At 41.6% G+C, this 25619-nt stretch overlaps 2 protein-coding genes across 12 annotated transcripts in view; one reads left to right on the forward strand and one right to left on the reverse strand.

Moving 5' to 3' along the window:
• GRID2IP (Grid2 interacting protein) overlaps positions 1–16521 on the reverse strand; it is a 70663-nt gene extending 54142 nt beyond the window's left edge. Inside the window, exons 1-2 of the mRNA XM_037003709.2 lie at positions 15577–16521; positions 747–851 (exon numbers count right to left, since the gene is read on the reverse strand). The gene's annotated coding sequence lies outside the window, so the exon portion shown is untranslated. The remainder of the gene's footprint in view (positions 1–746; positions 852–15576) is intronic.
• Positions 16522–25538, forward strand: ZDHHC4 (zDHHC palmitoyltransferase 4). Of its 11 annotated transcripts, none has more exons than XM_017677059.3 (7): positions 16522–16621; positions 17095–17259; positions 19657–19730; positions 20248–20426; positions 21799–21924; positions 23047–23291; positions 25216–25538. In XM_017677059.3, the coding sequence occupies exons 2-7, from the start codon at positions 17218–17220 to the stop codon at positions 25489–25491; spliced, it is 942 nt and encodes a 313-aa protein (XP_017532548.1). In that variant the 5' UTR covers positions 16522–16621; positions 17095–17217; the 3' UTR covers positions 25492–25538. The 11 variants fall into 11 exon arrangements, with proteins under 11 accessions (XP_017532548.1, XP_036859611.2, XP_073071196.1 ...); XM_073215095.1 differs by lacking the exon at positions 16522–16621 and adding an exon at positions 16678–16695; XM_017677060.3 differs by lacking the exon at positions 16522–16621 and adding an exon at positions 16753–16902.
• Positions 25539–25619: the final 81 nt, after the last annotated feature.

Here is a 25619-nt window from a genome sequence, read left to right on the forward strand (position 1 = left end):
CACAAATGTATGCAATTTACTGTATATAAATTGTATACAGTATTTTTAAACTTGATTTTTAAACTTGAATTACTTGAGGGGTACACTCCTAACCCTTAACTTAAAGGGGATGGGTAAAGTAATACCTACTGAGCTAGGCCTGATTGTAGGCAGCAATTTTCATATATTTTTTATCTCACTTGACTGTCATAACTTTCCCAGCAAAGTCAAAACTGTTAACCCCAGTTTAGAGAGGAGAAAACAGAGCTTCAGAGAGATGGAGACTTGTCCAGGGTCACACAAGCTCATAAGCGGCTGAGGTGGTGTTTGATCATCTCTGGGCCATGTGCTCCATCAGCCCTTGGGCAGATCTGGGATTCCAGAACTGACCACAGAGGAAGCACACGAAGCACAAGAACACAGTCTAAGCCTGGATCCTTTCTCCGTATTCCCTGTTTCACCTCCTTTAAGGCTTTGCCCAGGATGTCCCAGGAGGCTTAAAATGTGTCCTGGGCATTTCCCACCCCAATCTCAGAAGTTCAAGCCAAGTTGTGGGGATGGCAGGTAGAGGGAGGAGGCCAGGCCCAGGTGTCCTGGGGGTGGCGGTGGAGAATGTTTGCAGGTTTGGCAAGAGGAACCCAGGGAAACTCTTCGGCAGATGCCTCTGAGAATGGCTGGCATCCTTGACTCCTTTTACACCCCAAATCCAAACACCAGAAAATCCTATGAACTCTACCTTCTACTTTCAAAATACAACCAGAACCCACCTGCTTCTCTCCACTTTTGCTGCCACCATTCTGGTCCAAGCCACCATCATCACTCTCTTGCTGGTTCCTTGGTCTCCCTACTGGTCTTCCCTGGTCCCCTGTAGCCTATTATCAACATAGCAGACAGAATGATCTGTTAAATTGAAAGTCAGATCTTGTCACTTCTCTGTTCAAAACCCAACCCACTGTTTTAAGACCTCACAGTGACCTGCAAGACCCTACCCTGTCAGGCCCTTTGCAGCCCTCTGATTCTGTGCACAGGCCAGGCATGTTCCCACTCAGGACCTTTGCATGAGCTCTGCCCTCCACCTAGATAATTTTCCTCCAAGTGTCTGTGTGCACCTCTCCCTCTTGCCTTAGAATCTGTCCAGATGTCTCCTGTTCCATGAGCCCTCACCTAAGACTCCTCCCTGCCCCTGCTGTTTGATACCCACATGGCTTCCTGACTTACCTTGTTTTTGTCTGTCTCTGCCATTACAATGCAGGCCTCTGGAGGGCCAGGATTTCTGTTTCATGCATTGTACCTGTAGGACCTAGAGCAGGACTTGGTGCATAACGAGTGTTCAATAAATGAAATGAGTGTATATATCAGTACACTGCACTGAGGTCAGAAGGAAGTATATTTTGCCCACACAGCTGCCCTAAGTAATTGTAAGGGAATCCCAAGGATGGCCCCCAGTGTGGTACATGGTAAGCATTGCTTTGTGATTATTATTATATTCACCATTATTGTGTTCTTCTGATAATTAAATTCTGTTTCCAAAACTTGTAAGTCATTGTTTTTTCTTTTAAATAAGCTTTTGAAGGAGCAACAAATGCTGGTGAGGATGCAGAGGAAGGGGAACCCTCCTACACTGCTGGTGGGGATTGTGGAAAACAGTACCGAGGTTCCTCAAAAAACTAAAAATAGGACCCAGGAATCCCACTCCTAGGAATTTACCCAAAGAAAACAAGATTCCACATACAAAAAGATGTATGCACCCCTATGTTCATCACAGCATTATTTACAATAGCCAAGTGTCCATCAGTAGATGAATGGATAAAGAAGATGTGGTACATATACACAATGGAATATTACTCAGCTAGAGAGGAGAGTATTATGCTCAGTGAAATAAGCCAGGCAGAGAAAGACAAGTACCAAACGATTTCCCTCATTTGTGGAGTATAACAACAAAGCAAAACCGAAGGAACAAAACAGCAGCAGACTCACAGACTCCAAGAAGGGACTAGTGGTTACCAAAGGGGAGGGGTGGGGAGGGAGGGAGAAGGGGATTGAGGGGTATTATGATTAGTACACATGGTGTGTAGACTGGGTAATTCGGAAGACAGTGTAGCACAGAGAAGACAAGTAGTGACTCTGTGGCATCTTACTACACTGATGGACAGTGACTGCAATGGGGTTGGGGGGAACTTAATAATATGAGTGAATGTAGTAACCACAGTGTTTTTCACAAACCGTCGTAAGAGTGTATATAAATGATACCTTAATAAAAATAAATAAATATTTTTAAATAAAATATTTTATTTTATTTAATAAAATAAAAAATAAATCTTTTGAGATTCACAGAAAATTTCAAAGATAGTACAGAGTTTCCATATACCCCACGTCAACCCATTATTCTTAACTAATTCAGAGTTCCTTAGTTTTTACCAAATGTCCTTTCTCTGTCCCAGGATCCTATCCAGGGATACATTTGGTTGTTATGTCTCCTTAGGATCCTCCAATCTGTGGCAGTTTTCTTAGTTTTGATTACCTTCACAGCATTTTTTTTTTTTTAGAAATAGCTTATAAATTTATTAAATATGGTCTTTCATCCTTTTTTTACCTTGACAGTTTTGAGGAGCATTGGTCAGCTATTTTGTAGAATATTCCTCAGTTGGGTATGCTGGCTATTTTTTCCCATTAGATTGGTTATGGGTTTGGGGAGAAAGACCACAGAGGCAAAAAGCCATTATCAGCACATCATTATCAAGGGCGCATGCTGTCAGCCTGATTTACGTGCTGTTGACCTCAGTCACCGGCCTGAGGTCACACTGGCCAGGTTTCTCCACTGAAAAGTTCTCTCTCCTCACTGCTTCATGCTGTCCTCTTTGCAAGGAAGTCACTGTGCTTAGTTTACAATTAAGGGTGGGGTGTTATCCTCTACATAAAATATTTGGAATTCTGTATGGGAGATATATCTCTTCTCCCCTGTTTATTCATTTATTTATATCAGTATGGACACATGGATATTTATTTTATGCTTTAGGTTATAATCCAGTACTATGTTACTTACTTTGTTGCTCAGCCTTTTCCATCTTTGGCCAGCAGAAGCTCTGTCAATTAGCTCCTGAATCCCTTTGACAATCTCCACAGGTGTGCGTGTGCAGTGTGTGTGCATATGTGTAATCTTACACTTCAAGATGGTCCAGGCTCATCCCAGCCCTAGAATCAACCATTTCTCTGAGGAGCTCTGGTTTGTTGGGGAATGATATAAGAAATGAAGATCTGGGCCCTGGAGGTGCTCCTTGATGGTGCTGAGTCCTTGCTGCTATCCCTGTCGACTGACAGCAAGGGAACCTATGTGTCTTTACTCGTTTAGTCGCCACTCATTTCCAAAATACCATTGGCATCTTTTCTCCTCTTCTCCTTATTGAGGTTCTTTCATTCGTTTGTAACACAGTTACATTTTCTGTGTGTCACTTTTTGTCTTTCTTCTTGAGAAGCCCAAACTTCCTAATGATTTGCAAACATTAAGGTCCACTCTTTTTGCTATAACTTCCTCTGGATTTTGACAAATGTGTGATGTCATGTAACCACTGTTACCGCATTATACAGGAGTTTCACGGTCCTAAAATACCCTGTGCTTCATCTATTCAGCCTCTCTGTTCCCCTAGTCCTCTGGCAACCACTGATCTCTTTTACTGTCTCTATAGTTTTGTCTTTTCCAGATTGTCATACAAATGGATGCATATAGTACACAGCCTTCTCAGAATGGCTTTTCCACCTAGCAATATGCATTTACGATTCATCCATGTTTTCGTGTTCTGATAGCTCATTCCTTTATATTATTGTATCATTCTGTTGTCTGGGTGTACCACAATTTCTTTATCCTTTCACCTACTGAAGGACATCTTGGTTGCTTCCAAGTGTTTGGCGATCATGTATTAATCCACTGTAAACCCTCCTGTACAGGTTTTTGTGTAGACATCACTTTCAAATCAGTTGGATAAATACCCAGGAATATGACTGCTGTAGCATATAGGAAGACAAAGTTTAGCTTTGTCAAACTATCAAACCATCTCCAAAGCAGCTGTAACATTTTGCATTCCACCAGCAATGAATGAGAGTTCCTGTTGTTTCACGTACTTGTAACTGCTAATTAGACTCAGGTAACTGGTATTGTACAGGTTAGTTTGGATCTTAGTCTTAATGGCTACATAGTAGTAGCTCATTGATGTTTTAATTTGCTTTATCCTAACATTAAATGATGTTGACCATCTTTGTATATGCTTTGTATATGCTTATTTGCCATCTGTGTTTCTTCTTTGGTGTAGTGTCTATTCTGTTATTTGGCCCCAAAAGTTTTTATAATTGTTGAGTTTTAAGAGGTTTTTTGGTGTGTATTTCGGATAAAATTCCTTTATATATGTGATTTACAAATATTTTCTTCCAGTGGGTAACTTCTATTTTCATTCTTTTAATCGTGTTATCCACAAAATGTTAATACAGTCCAGTTTGTTAAATTTGGTGGGGGATGGGGGATATACTTTTGGTTTTTATCTAGAAACTTCAGATATACTTTGGGTTTTTATCACCAAACCCAAGGTGGTACAGATTTTCTCCTATTTAAAAAAAATTTCTAGCCAACTCTGGAAAACTTCCAGCCCAATCCTGGTGCCCTATTAGGAGTATGTTGTAGTTGATATGACTCTTTCATGAGAAGAGGCTTTTTTCCTCTTAAATAATCCACAGAAATATGACTGTGAACACCATAAAATGGATCCTGCTTGTTATGGGCTGAATTGTGTCCCCTCAAGTTCTTATGTTGAATTCCTAATACCCAGTATCTCAAAATGTGGCTGTATTTGGAGGGCAGGCCTTTTAAAGAGGCGATTAAGATAATATGAGGCTGTCAGGGTGGGCCCTCATCAACAGGACCGTTAACCTCATAAGCTGAAGAAATGTGGACACAGTGAGACAGCAGGGATGCATGCACATGGAGGAAAGGCTGTGTAAGGACACAGCAAGGACAAGCTACTACTGTGTAGCCATTAAGACTAAGATCCAAACTAACCTGTACAATACCAGTTACCTGAGTCTAATTAGCAGTTACAAGTATGTGAAACAACAGGAACTCTCATTCATTGCCGGTGGAATGCAAAATGTTACAGCTGCTTTGGAGATGGTTTGATAGTTTGACAAAGCTAAATTTTGTCTTCCTATATGCTACAGCAGTCATATTCCTGGGTATTTACCCAACTGATTTGAAAGTGATGTCTACACAAAAACCTGTACAGGAGGGTTTACAGTGGATTAATACATGATCGCCAAACACTTGGAAGCAACCAAGATGTCCTTCAGTAGGTGAAAGGATAAAGAAATTGTGGTACATCCAGACAACAGAATGATACAATAATATAAAGGAATGAGCTATCAGAACACGAAAACATGGATGAATCGTAAATGCATATTGCTAGGTGGAAAAGCCATTCTGAGAAGGCTGTGTACTATATGCATCCATTTGTATGACAATCTGGAAAAGACAAAACTATAGAGACAGTAAAGAGATCAGGCCCAATGACACCTTAATCTCAGACTTCCAACCTTCAGAACTGTGAGAAAACAGATTTCTATTTTTTTAGCTTCCTGGTCTGTGGTATTTTGTTACGGCAACCAGAGCACGCTAATGCACTGCCAGAGGGACATTTTATCAGTGTGTGACTAAAAGTCTCTTCATTCAGGATTGGTGGCCTTGGCCAAGGACAGCCAGGGAGGACAGACAGGGATTGATTGGGAAAACCTACACATCAGTTTAAAATTGGCTGGCGTCTACGTCTCTCCATGCCAACTCTACCCTGTCACATCTGGCCACTCTGGACTGAGGAGCAGAGTCCAAACTGGGCATTAGTGTCTTGCAGTCACGTCATGTACTTACAGTCAAAGCCTCTGAATCTGTCTGCACTGTGCCCTTAAGACCTGGGAGACAAAGGCAGGGAAGTAGGTGACTGCCTGCTGGGGGGAAGGATTGGTCCAGATGAGTGTCCATTCCCATGACATGAGAGCTGACCAACAACACAATGGCATTTTGAGGGCAGGCTTGATGACTGGCATGGAGCCATGCTATGGCTTTTGGCAACTTGGATAGTGTATGAGTCAGGGTGATTAATGCTAGCTGCTATAACAAATGGCCTCCAATCTCAGCTTCATGTAATATAGTCTCATTTATCACCTGTATCACAGTCTGGCATAGGTTGCATGGCTCTTCTGCTCAGGGAGAGGGATACCTCCAGGAAAAGACACAGGGTTCTAGATCCTTCCACCTTGTGATGCCAACATCTTAAACATGTGGTAACTTCTCCAAAGGTCACTGCAGAAGAGAAGGAGATTGCAGGAGGATTGTGCAAGAATATTGTAAGGGCCCACTTGAGAAGTGACCTACATTTCTTCTGCCCACTTTTCAATGCTCAGAACAAACTTCAAGGGAGCCAGGAAGATGTAGTCTCCCCTTGAGCCCAGGTAGAGGGAGCTATGTGGTGAGCACCTGGTGTTGTCTCTTCCACAGACAGCACATTAATTTTCTTACTCAGCTTGCAAAGGCTGGGACACTGGGGAAGATGATGCTTGGGGACTCAGCCTCCAGAGTCAGGGATGCTGGTTGCAACCATCAATTCAAACAAGATAGCAGGAGAGTTGGCTTAGCAGTCAACAGGACAAAAGCTGGGGGCTTACTTGACCAGGGATCTGCTGTGAATTAAGGAGGGGCTTCTTGAGGATACTCTTTGTAGAGGAGGGTGGTGTGACAAGCAGCATTTGGGACCATGAATCCCACTGTCATGCCACAGAAGTATTAGCAATATAATAGTGAAAAACAAAGTAGCTTTCATGTTCATGTCCAAGAAAGACTTACTTTGCACAGTCCATCACAGGTCTCGGACCTGGAGTTACACGGAGAGCTGGTCTGCAATGCAAATGCTGGTGGGAGCTTCTGCCAGCACCCCTGTTGCCATAACAGGAGTGAGATCAGCTTACTAGCATAGCATGCCTTGTCTTTTCTCCTCTTTCCTGTACCCCCTCCATTTCACTTTAAAGTTATTTTGTTTTGCATGTCTATGTACATCACCTTCAGTCTTACCTGGAATTAGACAGGGTGATATAAATAAATGTGGTGAATAGTTTGTAATGTTAATGTAAGTCACCCTTTCTTATATCCACTGCTCTTCCCCCAATTATTAAGGCAGCTCCAGTTGGGCTCCTGGGGCCTGTGTGTGTCTGGGGGAGGGATTTAGCCACCCTTTTGTCTTTCAGCCTCCTAAGTGGACTTTAGTGTAACTGTTGAAAAGACAAGGGTCTGAAAGCCAAACTTTCAGACAAAAAAAGCCAAATTTTTTTGGTGTCAATTTAGGGATTTTGGAAGGGAAAAATAGTACTGCAAAAACTTAGGGTTTCTATCATAAACCCCAGAGTGGGACTGCTTGCACTGGGACTGAGCCTCTTTCACATCCAAAAGAAGGAAGAGTATGAGCAGTGGGCAAGGAGGAGAGACTAAAGAGGGAGGTTTGGAGGAGCAGACTCACTGCCCCAGTGGAACCTGGGTCCCAGGAACCAATCCAGTGATGGGGAAACAAAGGAGGCTGCATTTGGCACAGCTGCCTGTGGTGCTGTGTGCAGTCCTATCAGCTGTGTGTGCTGCCCTCTGGGTGTTACACTCCACACTTGGAAGCATCAACAGAGCAGGACAGTCAGGTAATTACTGCTGGCTGCTGTAAATAAACAGCATGTGTGTGTGTGTGTGTGACAAACCACAAACTGTGTAACCCAGACTCCTCTCCCTCTGGTCCCCTTGCTTCAGGCTAATATTTAGAACCACATCTGACACTACAGGCTCAGGGCCTACCTCCCCCAGGCTGCAGCATTTGTAACCTGCTCATCTTGCTAATTCAGGAGCTCCCAGCCAGTGATGTGCCACCTATAGCGGGCTGTGAAGAGGAGCTGCCCTGGAGGCTTGCTGGCTTGCTGCCCTGGTGGGCTAGTCCACTGTCACTACTGGACCCAGGTTAGGGGGCGCCCCACTTCCTCAGGGACATTTCATGGAGTCTGTGGGATGCTTATTGCAGGCCCCAACCTTTGGTCCCCTGTTCAAGGCTCCCTGGAGAGACTAGCTGACATTTTCTTTGGCTTCCATGGCTTTCCTGGTTCTCAAGGGAGGCTGACCATCCTAACTTGGCCTCCTTTGCCAGCTCCTCTTTTTCTGCCAGCCCCATGATGTTGGAGAGCCTCTGACTCTTCTTTTATGTCCTCTTGCTCTTCCTAAGGAATAACATCCGCTCTGGGTGACCTTGCAGAACTGTGTGGCTGCAGCTTTGGGGCTAAAATTTCCTCCCCCTTCCTTTGAATACACATTTCCTTGAACCTACACCAAGAGACAGCTGCCAAGAAGGCATTTTATTAATAGGTTTGCCTTTGAGTCTGGGAAAAATGAAGGACACTCACAAGCTCCTGCCATGCCCCAAGCAATCCATGCTTTACTGCTGCACCTCCATTCATCCTGGGCTTAATTGTAATTTTTTGACATTTTAACACATTCCTTACACATATGTAAGGATATAATAACTTATTAGATGCCCACTTTTGAGTGCCTACCCAGCATCCATGACCCTTTCTAGTATTACCCAGATCTATGTCTGGAATATTCCTCTCCCCTGAGCAGCTCATGTGATTTGGGAGAAATTAATCCTCCTTACAGCCTTAGCAGGGGGCCTCATTTAACCCACTGAACAACACATTCCATTTTCCCGGCCCCCCTCATTGCTTCTGAGTGAGCCTATAACTTAACAGCCAGTCAGGGGACTCTCAGTACTCCTACTTGGCTGCCAGGGCAAACTGCCCCCTCTCACCTCACTGGAAGTGAATGTGGAAGCATGAAGCCCCAGTGGCAGCCACCCCACCATGAGGAGGAGAGCTGGTCTGGGGATGAAGCTGATACTTGGGAGGCAGAATGAAGGGAAAAAACCTCTGTCCTTGATGATGCACTGAGCTACTGATGCAAACAGTTTCTGAAGCCTGACAATCTCTGGCCATTTCAGTGGCAGAGGCCAGGAAGTCTTTGTTGTTTCAATCGGGCTTCTATTACTTGGCCCATAAAGGACCTTGATACCCCAAGCCTTTTGCACCAAAATACTCCCCACTCCTGTTCTGCATTTGATCACATTTGTTAACTATATTAGTGGCCAATATTGATTAAATGTGCTTCACATGAATGCATTATTTCATTTAATCCTCACAAAAATCCTTTGAAGTAGATTCTCTTATCCTTACTTTACAGATGAAGTTACTGAGACTCAAGAGAGGTTAAGAGGTTGGCCTAAAACCATAGAGGTAGAAGAGATGGATCCTGGACTGGAACCCAGGAAGCCTGGTTCCCAAACTCCTACTCTTAAGCCCTGCATTGAATTCCCATTCAATATTTTCATTCTGAATTTCTTCCTGGGATGATAATAATGTCTGTCCTTTGCACAGCCCAGTGTCAGTCCTATTTCATTTGGTGTCCAGAGTGTTAATAAGAAAGTCATAACTCTGGGACAGTAACCAAGAAGTGCCATTCATTTCCTCCCCACAGCTCTGAGAAAGCATACGTAATGTCATCCCTCGTCTTTCTCCAGCCTCTTTCTGTGTGATGTCCAAATAAAAACAAGGGGAGCACAAATTGTGTACTTTATACAAAGGGACCATTCTCCCATCAGCCTGCTTATAATCTCTGCTTATCTGCCTTTTCTCCAAGTTCTAAGGTGGATTCTCTTTTCTGAAACTGCCTCAGAGGTCATTCTGAGATGCTCAGCCCCAACTGAGGCCCCAGTGTCCAGGGCTGGATGCCTGGACAGAGGGATGAACAGATTTCAACTACAAGACTGATTCCTGGCCTCAACTAAGGTAGAAAACTAGGATCTCTGTTGAGAGGCATTAAGATGGTGGCTGGAGATAGGATCTCCAGATTTATCAAATACAAATACAAGACACCAAGTTAAATTTGAATTTCAGATAAACCACAGATTTCTTCTAGTATAAGTATATAAGGGTACATACCTCATATATAAGTATATACCCTTGTTCAAGAGATACCACAGCTGATGGTGAACTGCGGTATTAATAGGCATTTGGGGTGAGGAGAGCTGAATAGTGCACCAGGTTAAGACCAGTGATCCTGAAATGGAGATGAGATTCTGCCCTGACAATCCCTTTTGACCTGGCAGCTAAATACAGCTGCTTTAAGGCATAGCAATCAAGGTAGCAAAAGTCAAATGTTAATTTGAAAGTGTAAGTTGGTCACACCTACATTATGCTCCAAGCTGGCTAAAGGTGACATGCTGCAGCCCCACCAACTGGCCAGAGAAGTTGTTCTGGTGATATCCAGGATAACAAATTTCCTTTGAGTATAATTTGTCTTTTTGTTTTCATTTATGCAACACATTTTTATTAAGCATCTACTATGAGCTAAGCACTAAAATAGTTGCTACTGACACAATAGTCAGTAAAAAGACCCAATCCACTCCCTCTAACAAAAACACTTTTGTTATGTTTCTTAAAATTTTTTTCTTCTTTTATCCTCCATTGTAAAAGTCCTCCCAATAAATCACTGATTGTAAACAAGCGTGTGCTGTTTGCCTTTTGCAAGGGTAGCTATGAAGTCCTGTATCCCATTTCCCAAGTATTGCCTCAGTCATTCCCTTGGGGACAAGAGATCGTGGTATAAAAGATCCTGTCAACTGATCTTGCAGCAGGTAAAAAACTGATACCACAGGTTCAGTTTCAGGGGCTAACAGGCGGGTTTAGGATGCTCCAAGGGGGTATACTTAGCTACATGTTTCACAGGTGATACAATCCTATTACATTTGAATTAAATTTTTGGTTTTAGGCTTAAATTGTCTGTTTTCTTTTATGCTATTTATAAAATACAAGTATCAAGGTTCACGCTTGCAGGTTTTGAAGAACAGAGGGAAAAAATAAAATGCCAGAAACATGAGTTGCAGAAAGTGACCAACCACTGAGAGATTTATCCTCAGAAAATAACTCAACTGGAAAAAAAAAAGCTATGAATATGGAACTTGTCTATCTACCTATAATATTAAAAAGTAGGAAATGATACAAATATCCAACCATAAGATAATATTAAGTTAATACATTGTATCCTTGAAAAATAATTAAAACTATCTAGAGGAAAAGCACTATGATAAACAAAATAAAGGAAGCAAAATCCAAAAAATTATCAAGATATTATGATTACAGCTATGTAAACATTTTAAGTGAATATAAAATTCATTTTCATATACTTATAGAAATATATAATAATAAAGTAGCAGTTAAGATAGTATAATACAGTTGACTCTTGAACAACATGGGTTTGAAGTGTGTGGGTCCACTTAATATATGGATTTTTTTCAGTTATTTTACTGGAAATTTTTTTGGAGATTTGCAATTTGAAAAAATATTTTCTCTAGTTTACTTTAGTGTAAGAATACAGTATATAATACATATACAAAATATAACATGTTTATTGACTGCTTATGTTATTGGTAAGGTTTTTGGTCAACAATAGGTAATTAGTAGCTTTTGGGGAACCAGAAGTTACACTCAGGTTTTCAACTGCATTCAGGTGGGCACCCTTAACCCCTGCATTGTTTAAGGGCCAACTGTATAGTCTTTTTTTGGATGTTATTTATGTTTCTACAAAATGTAAAATGAGTTTGAAAATAAAAATATGGTGGGGGGAAGAGAGCTGAATTACTACATGTTTCTGTTGGGATTTGGATGTTTTTCAGTTGCAAGTTACAGAAAATATAACTCAACATGGTTTAAAATTTTTTTTGCTCATTTAACTAGTAAGTGCAGAGGGGAATTAGCTTCAGGCACAGTACGCTACACGCTTTGTCTGACTTCATTTCCCTGTGCCTCTCATGTCTGCCCTCCCCAGTGCATAGGCTTCATCTTCAGGATGGCTTTCCTCACAATCCCAAAACAAGAGGAGTGAAGCTACAGGCTTCCTCTTTAATATACTTATTCAATCTAGGGGAGAGGAGCCACTACTGAACAGGAATCCTAGCTTTATTCCAATTGGTTCACTCACATTCGAGAGGCTGCCCATGCATTCCAGGGGTTGGCTTTGTTTTTGAAAAATTATTGTGATAAGACAATAGAATTATACTGATTGGCTGAAATCAATTAAGACAAGAGCGAGGGGAGGGGTAGCTGAATTCCACCCAGAGAGTACATAGGAAGTTGTGTGGCTTAGATGTTGGTAGGAAACCTCAGCGTCCATTGCACTGTGTATGTGCAAAAGTGTGTCATGAAAAGCAGGAATGTGAGTTGGAAGGTAGTTGAGAACATACAATGTGCTTTGGTTACACACCGTAAATACCTACTTTCCCTTCTGAAATCATTGGAAGAAATTCTAGGTGAATTAGAGATAAAAGTATAAATCAACTAGAAGAAAACAGTGGAGAATGTATCTGTGTATGTGTATTTTTTGCTTTTGGTGTGTTATTGGCGTAACAAATACCTTGTTAAATAAAATACAAAAACAAGAGCCACAAAAGAGATAAATGTACTTCAGATTTTAAAACCTCTGTATGACAAAGACACCTTAAATTAACAGATATGTGACATATAGGAGGAAATATCTGGAATTTATATCAGAGACAAATGGTTAATATCCGGAATGTGACAGAGAAAAGTTTCTTGTATTTCTTCCTTTCAGTACTAACAATCTTCCCGTGTTAGGTGGACACAGGGCAGCACAGCTAGACTACATGTCCCAGTTCCCCTGGCAACGAGGATGACCATGTGACTAAGTTCTAGCCAATGGAATCTGAGCAGGGAAGGCCACGTGCAAACTTTCAAGTTTCTTTCTTCTTAAAAGGGAACAGCCTTTCATGACCTTCCTACCCCTTTCTCACTGGCTGGAAGGTGGTGTGGTCTTGGGCCAAGGACAACAACCTAGTGCTATAGCTCCAAACTGTGCAGTGTGTGGAGGTGCCACAGCGAACTCATAGAGGTGCTGTGGTATATCTTAAAAATTTGAGGAAACAAAGCAACATGTGTGTCTTATATGAAATGCTAGCTTGAGCCAGTTCACATTTTCAATGTTAGCTGGCTAAGTTCCTGATATCGCATCTTTGCAAAGATGTATTTTGAATTACCGATGTGGAGCAGGAAATGATGATAGGGTTTCCAAACTAATTTTAAAGTTTGATGAGTTGTGCAGTTTTTAAGGTGTTAGAAAAGAAATATTTATGAAGTTGTTTAGAACCAATTACTTAAAGAGATTTTAGATATTTCTTTGGTTTAGGAGCCGTGTGAAAAAATGTCAGTCTCGTAAGAGTGCTGTGAACAGAGAAGGTTTGGGAATTTTTGTCTAGTGGTGCAACAACATGATAGAAAGAATCTGGGTCCTTGTGTGATCTTGTGGATCTCCTGATGCAGAATTGCCTACCACTCCTGGACTGTCCTCCCACCTCTGCACTATTTGCATGTGAAAGAAATTAACTTCTTGCCTCTTCAAGCCATTGGTTTGGGGTGTCCCTGTTACAAGAGCAGAGCAGACACTGTAGGTGCTTGCCTATATCCCCACTGCCCACCCTGGAGGTCACCTGCAGACAGTTTCTGTATGTGCCTGAGGGCATTCCCTGCACCTGGGGCTGATCTGGCCTATGCCACAGGAGGCTAGAAGGACTACGGAATTAACTGCCCCAGTTGTGGTTGGATGAATACCCCAGCTGCTTTGCCTCTCAGTGGAACAATTCTGAGGCGTTTTCTATGGAGACTCTCAGACGATCCTGAGTGGGACTGAGCCCCAGATACCACCTCTACTCATCAATACCTGCTTTCTTAGTTTTACACTCTTCTCTCTTACGTCCCCAATCCCTCAGCATGTTTCCTGGGAATATCTCCAAAAAAGACTGTACTAAATCTTTGTCTTGGGGTTTGCTTTTGCGGGGAACCTAAACTAAGAAAAGCAGCTTAGCCTGTACTGTAACAAATACATAAAATATGTAAGTAAGTACTGGAAAGCAACAAGAAAACAGTAAACAACTCAAATATTTTAAAAATGGGAAAGAATAACTAGGCAATTCACACTAGAGGAAAGACAATTAGCCAGTAAGCACATAAAATGTTCAACAGCTTTAGAAACTGGCTAGTTGTAAGGCAGCACAGCACAGTAATTAAAAACACTAATTCTTGAGCCCAACAGTCTTGCATTCCCTAATATTCTCTAGCTTTATGACCTTAGAAAATTTACTGTTATTTCTCTATGCTTCTGTTTCTTCATCTATAAAAGCGGTATAATAACAGTAGTAATGACCTTTATAAAGTTACTATAAAGATTGGATGATAAATATTTAAAAATTTTTAAGTGCTTAGAACAGTATTTGGAAAGCAGAAACCTGTTTGTTGGGCAAATAAATGCCATTTTACCCATCAGAATGAAATAGTAAAGGAATTGATCTACTAAATATTAGCAAGAGTTTAAAGAGACAGGCTATCTCAGACATTTGTAGCTGAAGAGCAATTTAGTAGTATTATTAAAGTTAAAAATGCCTATTCTTTGGTTCAGAAATTCTACTTCCTGTAGCTGCCCTAGAAAAATACACCTACCCGTGTGTAATGAAGCTTATGCAGGTATATCCATGGCAGCATTATTCATAATAGCAAAAACTGAACTAACCTAAATGTTTAGTAATAGAACAGAGATTATTAGAGGTTGCAAACTGGGGGCCTTTGTGCTACATTTGTCCTGCAGGTGTGTAAGCCTGAACTGTGTTTTAAATCCTCAATTAGTTGGCACCATTAAAAAGATTTATGTAATAAAAGGCCAGACTTTCAAATACTCTTAAAAACATTGGGATTCAAGTTAACAGTCCTTTGGTCTGTGTAAAGAGCTACTCTGGCATAGAACAAAACACACTTGTTCTACTTTGTTACCCTACTGATTTGTTATCTGCATAGTAGGCAGTGGCCTCTGAGACCCTGGCAGAGTTACGGCTCAGTCAAGTAACGAAATGCATATGAAGCAAATAGTGTAGTGTAAATAATAATAGTGGTGAGGAAAGATCACCAACGTATTGAGGAAAATAAAAAAGATGAATAACCATTATGTATGATGCCATTTCTGTAAACAATGAATTACATATTTGTGTACATACACTAGAATGTAAACTATAAAGCTTAGGGACTTTTTAATTTTATTGCTATGTTCTTCTACCTAAAATAGTGCCTAGCATATATAGGGTATATTTGTTGCAGAAATACGTAGTATGTATAAATGTATGCAAAGTTTCAGAAGATACACACTAAATAAGTGATTTTTATCAAGGACTGGGATTTGGGAGGGGTGGTGGTCAAGGGAGATTTGTTTTTGTTTGTATAGTTTGACTCTTTTACAAGGAGACCATTAATAGTGTATTACTTGTCTAAATTTTTAAAGATCAGAGAAAGACAACCTTGCACAAAATACCACAGGCGAGCAAACCAAAAATCAAAGTTAGTCTAAACTGAAACCATCCAGAGAAAAATGAGTGGGGATAAAAATAAAGTCCTGCATTTATGAGCAAAAAAAGCTAACTCAAAATACTTAACCACGAGCTCAGAATTAATCAGCAGGGTGATGAGTCAGCTGGAGACGCTGATGAAATCCAGCCCTCTGTGTTGAGGTTCCATCCATAACCAGTCTTCTCTGGTAGCATCACATTTCTTGATTTTTGATTTTCGATTCTGTATCCACAAGTTCATGAAGGCATTGAACACAATGCTTCAGAAGGTGCCCCCGCTTGGTAAGTTTTTTAAAAAGGATAAAGAAAAGGAATCAAGAAGCTGGGTTAGACGGCAAAGACAGGGAAAAGAAAAGAGCTTTCAGGCCAGTGTTTGGAGATCAGACATTTTCCTCAAAGGGAGGACAGGCCTGGCTCAGCTACAGACAGGTTTTTAGATGCACCAAGAATAGACTGGTCTCAGCAGACTCAGAAGCTTTCAGAGCAAAGGAACACCCCACAGGGGCCTTCTCAATGCTATATTTGGAAGCAGCTTTTCTCACCCCAAGTTCAACTATCATTAAACAGCCTTCCTTCTTATCCTCCAGGTTTGTAGCCAAGTAATTGTCACTGTTCCCAGGGGCAGTAAGTTCTGAGCTGTTCTGAGACAGCAGAAGCAGACACTGAAACGATTCGGACAGATCCCAACGGCGTGGTTGGCAGCAAGCGAAGCAAACTGTCCAACACGAAGACACAGTGGATGAGTCCCTATGTGCCTTGTCCTGAAAGCCGGACCCCCACTGGGCTATACTCAGACCGCCGGGCGGCTCTGTCCGCTTCACAAACCGGCGTTATCGCCCGCACCAGACCTAGGACGGTTGTTTTGTAAGATTTCTGGCAATAGAGCTCTATAAGGTTAGACCTCCGGGCAGTCACACTCAACCAAGACCGGCGGCGCCGAAGGGCACAACACACGAAGCCCTGAACGCGCAGGATGAGCAAAAGAAGTCCGACATGCGGGAACTCCCGCACCTACTTCCGGCGGAAGTCGACCTGCCCCCGCCCCCGGGCCGCGCGCTGTCGTTATGGGTCCGCCGGAAGCCTGGAGGCGCGCCCTGAAGTCGCAGACGCGGTGCGGCTGGTGGGTCCCGGCGGTAAGGCTTCCGCTGCGGACCTCTTCGACATCCCGGCTGCTCGTGTGTGCCTGTCTGACACGCTTCTCCCTCTTGTGTGTGTGGCCGCAGCCCCACCTCCGCCCCTCCTGGGGTCCTAGCACCCCCAGTGTTCTTTCTGAACTTTCTGCACCCCGCCCCTCTCCCCGGCTTCCGGTCCCTGAGGAAAGCTCCGGCCCCGCCCACCCGCCGAGACCCTTGGATAGAGTAGCCTTGGGAGACCATTCTGTCGGGTCCCCAGCGTGGACACCTCAGGGATAGGGGTACATACCGGGATCTAAGGCTCCCGTCTTATTTCTTCCCAGTTAGCTTTTTTCTCCCCAAGCCTTATAATACCGTTCACCCTGCGGGGGTCTCAACATCCCCCGACTTCCAAATTCCTTTCCTCAGTGTATTCCACCCGTGACTCCTACCGAGTTTTAACGTGAGTGTTGAATTGGTTGATGTCTCTGCAGCCAAATCCGACCTCCTGGAGAAACCATGTCTCAGCACCTTTGGGTGCCACCTATTGTGCCAGGCGCTTGCCACTGCACGAGAGGATATGCCGTTTGAATTCTCGGTGAAGGTTGGGAGGAGGAATGCCAGAACTGCCGGCTGAAAGTTATCCATACGAGAAACATGTAGGCTGGGGACCCTGAATCACGTAGTGAGAATTGCTGCTCTTTGTTTCCTCTGTCTTACCTTGGAAGTTCGGCCGGTATCTTGACCGCCGAGGCCAACAGAAATCACTTCACGTAGGCATGTTTGTTGACTAGTCCCCACCCCATGGGTGATCCCTGATTGTGGTCACTGCCTGGATGGATGCTTCTTAAGACACGATGTTGATCGGAGTAAGCCCCTGACTGCCTCTAGGCGATGCTTGTTCGCATTGTCAGCAGATCCTTTTGAGTACATTTTGTAGGAATAACTCTGTGAATGTTAATATTTAGGGAACTAAAAGGATGATTGTTGCTTGGGGGAGGGAAGGTGGATGCATTTTGCATATTCTTCCCCACTTCAGTTTGGAATTTGCTGATTTTGCTGGTCAGAGATGCTTCAAAGTAGACCACAGTAGTTTGATTAGGAAACTCTTGAAGGAGAGCACAGGAACACCTGGGAGGCTCCACTGAGAGGCAGTATGTGCCCGAGGGCCAACAGATTCTGTTTTGGGAACCATTTAGGGAGTTGATGTCCGAGAAAGAACGTTTGTGGTGGAATATATCCCTTAGCGGTAGTCACACTCTTTCTGTTCTTTTGTAGCCCCGGGATGGACTTTCTGGTTCTCTTCTTGTTCTACCTGGCTTTGGTGCTGGTTGGTGTTGTAATGATCTGCATCTGCTGGAAAACCCAGTACTTGAATGGCCTGGGTTCGGGAGGAGCACAGGTAACAGTGATGCCTGGAGACCACTGGATTCTGGAGACCACCAGTCTTAAAAGCTCACCAGCTTCCTGACAGAACAAAAAAGAGATGCCATTTTACTCATTTGTTCACTTGTTCTTTCACTTATGGCAGTTTCGGTAGATTTGAAAGTCTCTTACTGTTTTTTGTTTTTTGTTATTGTTGAAAGTAATCTTGTGATGACGCTTTGAGAGATGATAGCTCTTCTCAAGGTTGGGTATTTTTCTCTGGATTTGTTATCTGTAATTGGTCATGATTGGCGTGGAGGGACATGAAGGGTGAAACTGGGAGATGTAGGAGCAGAAAGCTGAGCATCAGGCTACCTACACTTTTTCAGGGGTCAAAAGGGAACAAAATTAGGGTGAGCAGCCACTGGGAAGGAGATGACTTCAGAGGGACCTGGGCTAATGCCCAGTAATCTGGAGGTGGACTCTGGAACCTAGGATTGAATCCAAAGCAGGGGAAGGAATAGTGGTCACATTAGCATTACTTCTGTTCCCTTCTCTGAAGATCCTGACATGGTGCCTGAAAGGGTATCTCTCTGCGACCCTCCTTACCTAGAAAGACTCAGGAGACACAGGCCCACGCAAGAGACTTTATTATCTGAAAGAGAGAGTGGCTACCCCAGAGGGAGGTGGGGGGAGAGAGAGAGGGAGGCGGAGAGGGAGAGAGAGCAGGGAGAGCAGGGGGACAGAAAGACAGAGACAAAGAGAGACGGCAGCAGCGTGGTGCAGAGCGTTGTGCCTCTTATTGTGGTGGCCCCGCTGGACCTGTTGCCTTGGGGGAGGGTCGGGATGTTTAGAGATAAGGTGGGGCAAGCCCCTGCATAATTCTCACCGGTTTATGTGCTTGGGACCATGGGGCAAATGGAGGATGAATTACTATTTTCTTACAGTGCCTTCTTTGGGGTCAGGGTGGAAATGGGGGAGTTGACATCAGAGAAATGCCAGCTAAGGGAAGCCCTCCTCTTTCTCTTAAATCTCTTCTCTGCTTGTATGCAGAAATACAACCTAATATTATTGAGGGTTGAGTTTGTTCTCCTTAGTTCTTGTCCCACTGCAACAAATAATTGAAAGGCAGAGACACAGTAGCAAAGCAGAGTGAAAGTGTTCTTTGAATACACTCCAGAAGAGGAGTGAGCCAGAGTCAAGGTAGACAAAGGCAGGCTGCTTACCGGGAGACTTCTTTTGGGGTTTTTGGCAGGACAGGAACGTCCTTGGTTGACAATCTTTGACCTTGGAGGCCTGGTCCAACTGGTAAAAAGATGGGCTGCTCTGATGATTTCTGTGCCTGTCTTTGGATGTTTATTTTCTCTTATCTGGGGAGAATCTGTGCTTGGAAACTTCTCTTTTGGGTAAGTGGTTTTTCCATGTCTGGGAAGTGTATGGACATTCCAAGTAAATCCTAGTCCTTGAAACTTCAACCAATTAACTCTGTGAGTCTTTTCTGGCTCTCTGGTTTTACCTGGTTGACTCTTTGAGTCCCTTTTAGTGGGCTTTACTGGCTTGATTCTCCCTCCACCCACTTATGTCTACCTTCCTGCCTAACAACATCACCAAAATGCCAGCGAAAAGTGAAGCATCTAATTTGGAGTAGGGGGAGTGAGAAATGGAATTGGATCTTTCTTTTTTCTTTTCAGATATTTTCCTATGTAATTCCAGAATGCCTTCAGAGAGCCATGCTAAGATTGCTTCATTACCTCTTTCATACACGGTATTTATATTTGAGTTTAAATATTTTATTTTTCTGTTTTGATTATTAATTGTGGCTAGCCTCTAGCTTCAGGAAGCTCCTTGTTGGTTTCCAGGATGGCCAGGGGAAGGATGCTGGAAAGGACCAAGAATGCAGGGTTCTGAATCTTTATTCATAGATAATCTACCTTTTTATCTCTGGGGTTTTGACATGTCTCCTCTTAAATAGAGATATTGAATATTGGGAAAATACTGGCATGCATGTCTACAGAAATATATATATGTCGACAGAAATATATTCTGATACTCAATTGAAATATATTAACTCCCAACAAAGATGATGATAATAGCTAACCCTTACTGAGTACTTACTGTGTGCCTGGCACTATTCAAAATGTTTCTCATAGTTTCTTATGTAATTCTTACTCTTATCTCAAATCCAAAGGAAGCAGTTGGCCCTTTGTTAACCTTCCTTAGTCTTGCATGATTCCTTCATGGAGAAGTCCCTGTGACCAAGCCATGTGCCTCTTTCCTTTCAGAAACTACACCTTCATTATCCTTCATCTTGTCTTGCAAGGGATGATTTATATTGAATATACCTGGGAAATACTTGGCTACTGTCAAGAGCTGGAGGTCTCCGTGTATTACCTCCTTCAGCCCTACCTGCTGTTGATCGTAAACCTGGTGTTTTTCACCCTAAGCTGTGTAAGCAACCCTGGTAAGTTGTGGCTTTCAGCGTAGACTGGTGACAGGTCACCTTTCAGCCTTACTGATAGTGCTACAAACAATTAGTGATCCTCTATGGACTTTGCAAAAAAGACTTGATATGTAGTATTTTCATGATCTTTCAGTTATGAGTGTTTTCTAATTTAATTTTTTTCTTCTTCGACCCATGAGTTATTTAGAACTGTTTAAAATTTTGCATATATTTTTTTTAGTTCTTTTTTTTTTTTTACTTAATTGGGTTATATATAGAACTTATGGTCTTTATAATGCTGTTTTTTAAAAAAATTTTATTCATATTTACATTATGCCCAGGCATGTGGCCAGTTTTGATAAATAATCCAAGTGTGCTTGAAAAGAGTATGCATTTTCTAGTTGTGGAGTACAGACAACCATATAAGTCCATTAGATCAAGCTTGTTAATTATATTCAGATTTTTTTATATTCATACTAATTTTTTAGTTTGGTCAGTTACTGAGAGAGGTATGTTATCTCATTCTAATGGTAGATTTGACAGATTCTCCTTGCAATTAGATTTTGCTTAATGTATATTGAAACTATTATATATGTGTATATGTGTGTGTATATATTACACAATAGTTATATATATTTGTATTAGATGCATTCAAGTTTCAAGTTAGTATCTCTTCCTTGAAACTTTTTTCAAAAATATAATGAGACTCTTTGTTACTAGGAATACTCTTTACTCTCAAGTCTCTTTTGTCTGATATTAGTAGTACATGCTTCTTTCTTTTGATTGATTGGTATTTGCTTGGCATTTTTTTCCCCATTCTTTTACTTTTAACCTTTCCCATCCTTGAAGCACCAAATGTCCATCACCTGATGAACAGGTAAGTAAAATGTGATGGACACGTTCACTGGCTATTACTCAGCAATAAGAAGGAGTGGAGTGTACTTACACATGCTACAATGTGGATGAACCTTGAAAACATTATGCTAAGTGAAAGAAGACCAGATACAAAAGGTCACATAGTGTATGATTCCATTTATATGAAGTATCCAAAGACGGCCAATTCCTAGAGACATTCAGTAGATTAGTAGTTGCCAGGGGCTGTGGGATTAGAATGTGGATTGACTGCTAAAGGATTTTTTTGGGGGGCTGATGAAAATGTTCTAAAACTGATTGTGGTGATGGCTCTACAACTATGAATATGCTAAAAATCACTGAACTAAATACTTCACATGGGTGAATTGGGTTTACGAATTATTTCTCAATAAAGCTGTTAATTTAAAAATTAATTATTTAAAATAGTGAATATAGCAGCTTTGGTGCTTTGTTGGAACAGATTTTGTGAATATCCAATCCACTAAATATTACTTGAAACTGACATTTCTCCTTTTTTCAGGTACCATAACAAAAGAAAATGAATCATTGTTTCTTCAAATTTATGAATTCGATGAAGTGATGTTCCCAAAGGACACAAGGTGCTCTACTTGTGACTTAAGGAAACCAGCTCGGTCCAAACACTGCAGTAAGTCTGGCTCTGGCTGCTCCGGCCCCACCCTGCACAATGGACAAGTGCACTCTATCTGTAAAGGAAAGTTATGTAACTCTAAAAGCAGGGACCCCGGATGGGGAGTGCCATTGCTGGTAGAGGCCAGGTAGTGGTTTCTTTCAGATGACCAGAGGTGTGTTCCTACATAGTAGGCATCCCTCAGCCCTGAGCGTATAGTCCATCCTTTACCATGTGGCAGGATACGCTGAGCAAGAGAAGTTTCTGTGGGATGTCATGTTTGCAGATTTCAGTCCTGGCAGTCTGCTCTTCTGGGGAGTGGCCAGGATGCTAGACTCATGCTGTCCAACAGAAATATAATGTGACCCACATATGTGATTTTAAATTTTCTAGTAGTCACATTACAAAAATAAAAAGAATTAGGGAAAATTAATTTTAATCGTGTGTTTTATTTAACCTGACATATCTAAAGTGCAATTTTAACATGAAGTCAACATAAAAAAAATCATTCATGGGATAGTTTGTGTTCTCTGTATTAGCTTTTTGAAATCTGATGTGTATATTTATAGCACAACTCAAAGGAGACACCAAATTTTCATGGGAAATGCTTGATCTGTATTTAGAGTCCATAAAATTTATAGTTGGAAGAGCAAATTCACATACCCAGGCTATTCTAGACATTCTTAAAAGTTTGTCGATAACTGAATCCGTACTAAAATATCATTTTCCTTTAATATCCATGACTACATTGACATAACGGTTTATCTTTATCAGAAGAATTGATTTGACATTAAAAGCATCAATTTCCAAAATATGTCCAACTTAAGTATATTGACTGACTCTATTCATACTGAATGCAAAGAAAGGAGCATGCAGAAATTGAAAAACTGTAAATTTATCAGTATCAACAAAGTATTCTTTCAGGTTTTTCTCATAGTCACCTTTCAAGTGCTCAGTGCCCACACCTGGCTAGTGGCTACTGTATTGGACACTGCAGTTCTGAAAGCTTGGTGATAGCAGCTGCCATTTCCTCCAGCTTATACTGCCAGTGGTCAGTTTGTAAAAAATCTCAGGAGGTGTGCATTGTGTTATTGTCTCATCAAGGATCAATCTGGGGCTGTGGCGCCCATTTTTGTGCAGGTGTGTGCAATCGATGCGTGCACCGTTTTGACCACCACTGTGTTTGGGTGAGCAACTGCATTGGGGCTTGGAACGCCAGGTACTTCCTCATCTACCTCTTGACGTTGACAGCCTCAACTGTCACAATGGCCATTGTGAGCACTGTGTTTCTGGTCCAGTTGGTGGTGTCGTCGGACTTATACCTGGAGACATACATGGATGACCTTGGACACTTACGAGTTAATGACATCATTTTTCTTATCCAGGTAATTATGTTGTGGGCTGTTTATTTATGACTTTAGGTTTCAGAATTGGAAAAAGCACATGTGTTTTCCCAGTCAAAACATGAAGCCATTCCTTATAAGAAAAATTGATATGTAAGTTTTAAAAATAGATAAATAATTCACACACCATAAAATTCACTGTTTTAAAATTTACCATTCAGTGGTTTTCATATAATCATAGTTGTATAGCCATCACCACTATCTAATTTCAGAACATTCACCACCCCAAATAGAAACTTTACTATTACCAGTCAGTCCCCATTCCCTTCTTCTTTAGACCCTGACAACCACTAATCTACTTTCTGTGGAACATTTTGCTTAAATGGAATCATATAATATGTGGCCTTTTGGACTGGCTTACTTAGCTTAATGTTTTCAAGGTTTATCCATGTTGCAGCAAGCATCAGTGCTGCTTCCCTTTAATGCCTGAGTAATATTCCTATTGTATGGATGCACCACCCCATTCATCAGCTGTGAATATCCAGCCCCTGGGGTACATTGGGTGTTCCCAATTTTTGGTTATTTTTGAATAATGCTGCTAAACATTTGTGTACAAGTTTTTGTGTGGAAATAGTTCTTCATTTCTCTTGGATTATTCCTAGAAGTAGAATTTCTGGGTCATATGGTAGCTATTTGAAATCATTTGAGGAACTGCCAAACTGCTTTCCAAAGCACCTGCACCATTTTACTTTGCCACCATCAATGTAGGGAATTTCTAATTTCTCCACATCCTTGATGACATGTTATTATTTGTCTTTTTAATTATAATCATTTGTCTTTAATTGTAATCATCCTAATGGGTATGAAGTGATACCTTATTGTGTTTGATTTCCATTGCCATAACTAATGATGTTGAGCATCTTCTCATGTGATTGTTGGCTATTTGTATACCTTCTTTGGAGAAGATGATTTAGAGAAGTTCATTTTCTCATTGGGTCGTCTTTTTTTCTTGTGTTGTAAGAGTTCTTTTTGTATTCTGTACACTTGACCCATATCAAATATATCATTTGCAAATATTTCATCCCATTCTGTGAGTTGTCTTTATTTTCTGATAGTTTTTGTTGAAATACAAAATTTTTTTAATTTTGGTGATCAGTTTATTTATTTTTCTTTTGTTGCTTGTGCTTTGGTGTCATATCTAAGAAACCATTGCCTAATTCAAGGTCATGAAGATTTATGGTTACATATTCCAAGTGTTTTATAGTTTAGCTCTTATACTTAAGTCTTTGACAGTTTTGAGTTAATGTTTATTTTTGGTGTTAGGTAAAGTTCCAGTTTTAATTACTATGTGGATATCCAGTTGTTCCAGCACCATCTGTTGAGAAGACTGTTCTTTGCTTATTGAATTGTTTTGGCACTCTTGTCAAAAATTAATTTGCCATAATGTAAGGATTGAAGCCATTCTTTTAAAAATTTGATTGTTAAGATTTCTACTCCATTTATGGAAAATAGATTATTTTTGAGGGGGAAGAGGGTCTGCTAAAATCAGTGCTACAGTGAAAACCCTTGTATGTGTGTTTCTGTGGTCGTATTGTTTTAAGATAGAGGTTAATCTTTTATCCATCTAGACATTATTTTGATGCAAGAACTAAGACCTACATGTGTTTCTTGGTTTACTTTATAAATAAATAACTGGCATAGCACTACCTCCTGAGGACCTTTTTCCTTCAATATACACACTTGATTTATACTATATTAATCTCTTGAATTTACTGGTATTTCTTCCTGGCTATCTGTCAGTGCTGTTTATGGTTCTGATTTGTGTTGAGTGTGTCAGATGTGTATGGAAGTGGGTGACCCAGGAATACAGCCCTGATGTATTTTATGGACAGGAGCGGGGCTGGTGGGTGCTGACCCTTGTGTCACAGCCTAGCTGCCTAATGTGCTGTTTGTTCTTTGCTCCCAGTACCTGTTCCTGACTTTCCCAAGGATTGTCTCCATGCTGGGCTTTGTTGTGGTGCTGAGCATCCTTCTGGGAGGCTACCTGTGCTTTGCTCTGTACCTGGCCGCCACCAACCAAACCACTAATGAGTGGTACAGAGGTGACCGGGCCTGGTGCCAGCACTGCCCCAACGTTGCAAAGCCCTGGATCTACCGGAACATCCACTCCCACGGGTTTTGGAGCAACCTTCGAGAGATCTTTGTACCTGCTGCTGCACAAGATGAGAGAAAGAAGAAATAACAATGGAAAGTGTTACTGCCTTTTAAATACAGATGTATGGATACTTACTTTCTGAGAATTGGCTTGATTTTTTCACCCGGTTTCTGCTATGTGTTTTTAATGGGCTTTGAGTGGTAAGGGAAGGGAAG

This window comes from Manis javanica, chromosome 10, assembly GCF_040802235.1.
Source record: "Manis javanica isolate MJ-LG chromosome 10, MJ_LKY, whole genome shotgun sequence".
NCBI classification, from domain to species: domain Eukaryota; kingdom Metazoa; phylum Chordata; class Mammalia; order Pholidota; family Manidae; genus Manis; species Manis javanica.

Coding starts and splice junctions, on each gene's coding strand:
- ZDHHC4 (XM_017677057.3), top strand. CDS start 17,886: ATGGACTTTCTGGTTCTCTTCTTGTTCTACCTGGCTTTGGTGCTGGTT. Junction 19,731..20,247: donor CATTACCTCTTTCATACACG/GTATTTATATTT, acceptor CTTTCCTTTCAG/AAACTACACCTTCATTATCC. Junction 21,925..23,046: donor AGCTCGGTCCAAACACTGCA/GTAAGTCTGGCT, acceptor ATTTTTGTGCAG/GTGTGTGCAATCGATGCGTG.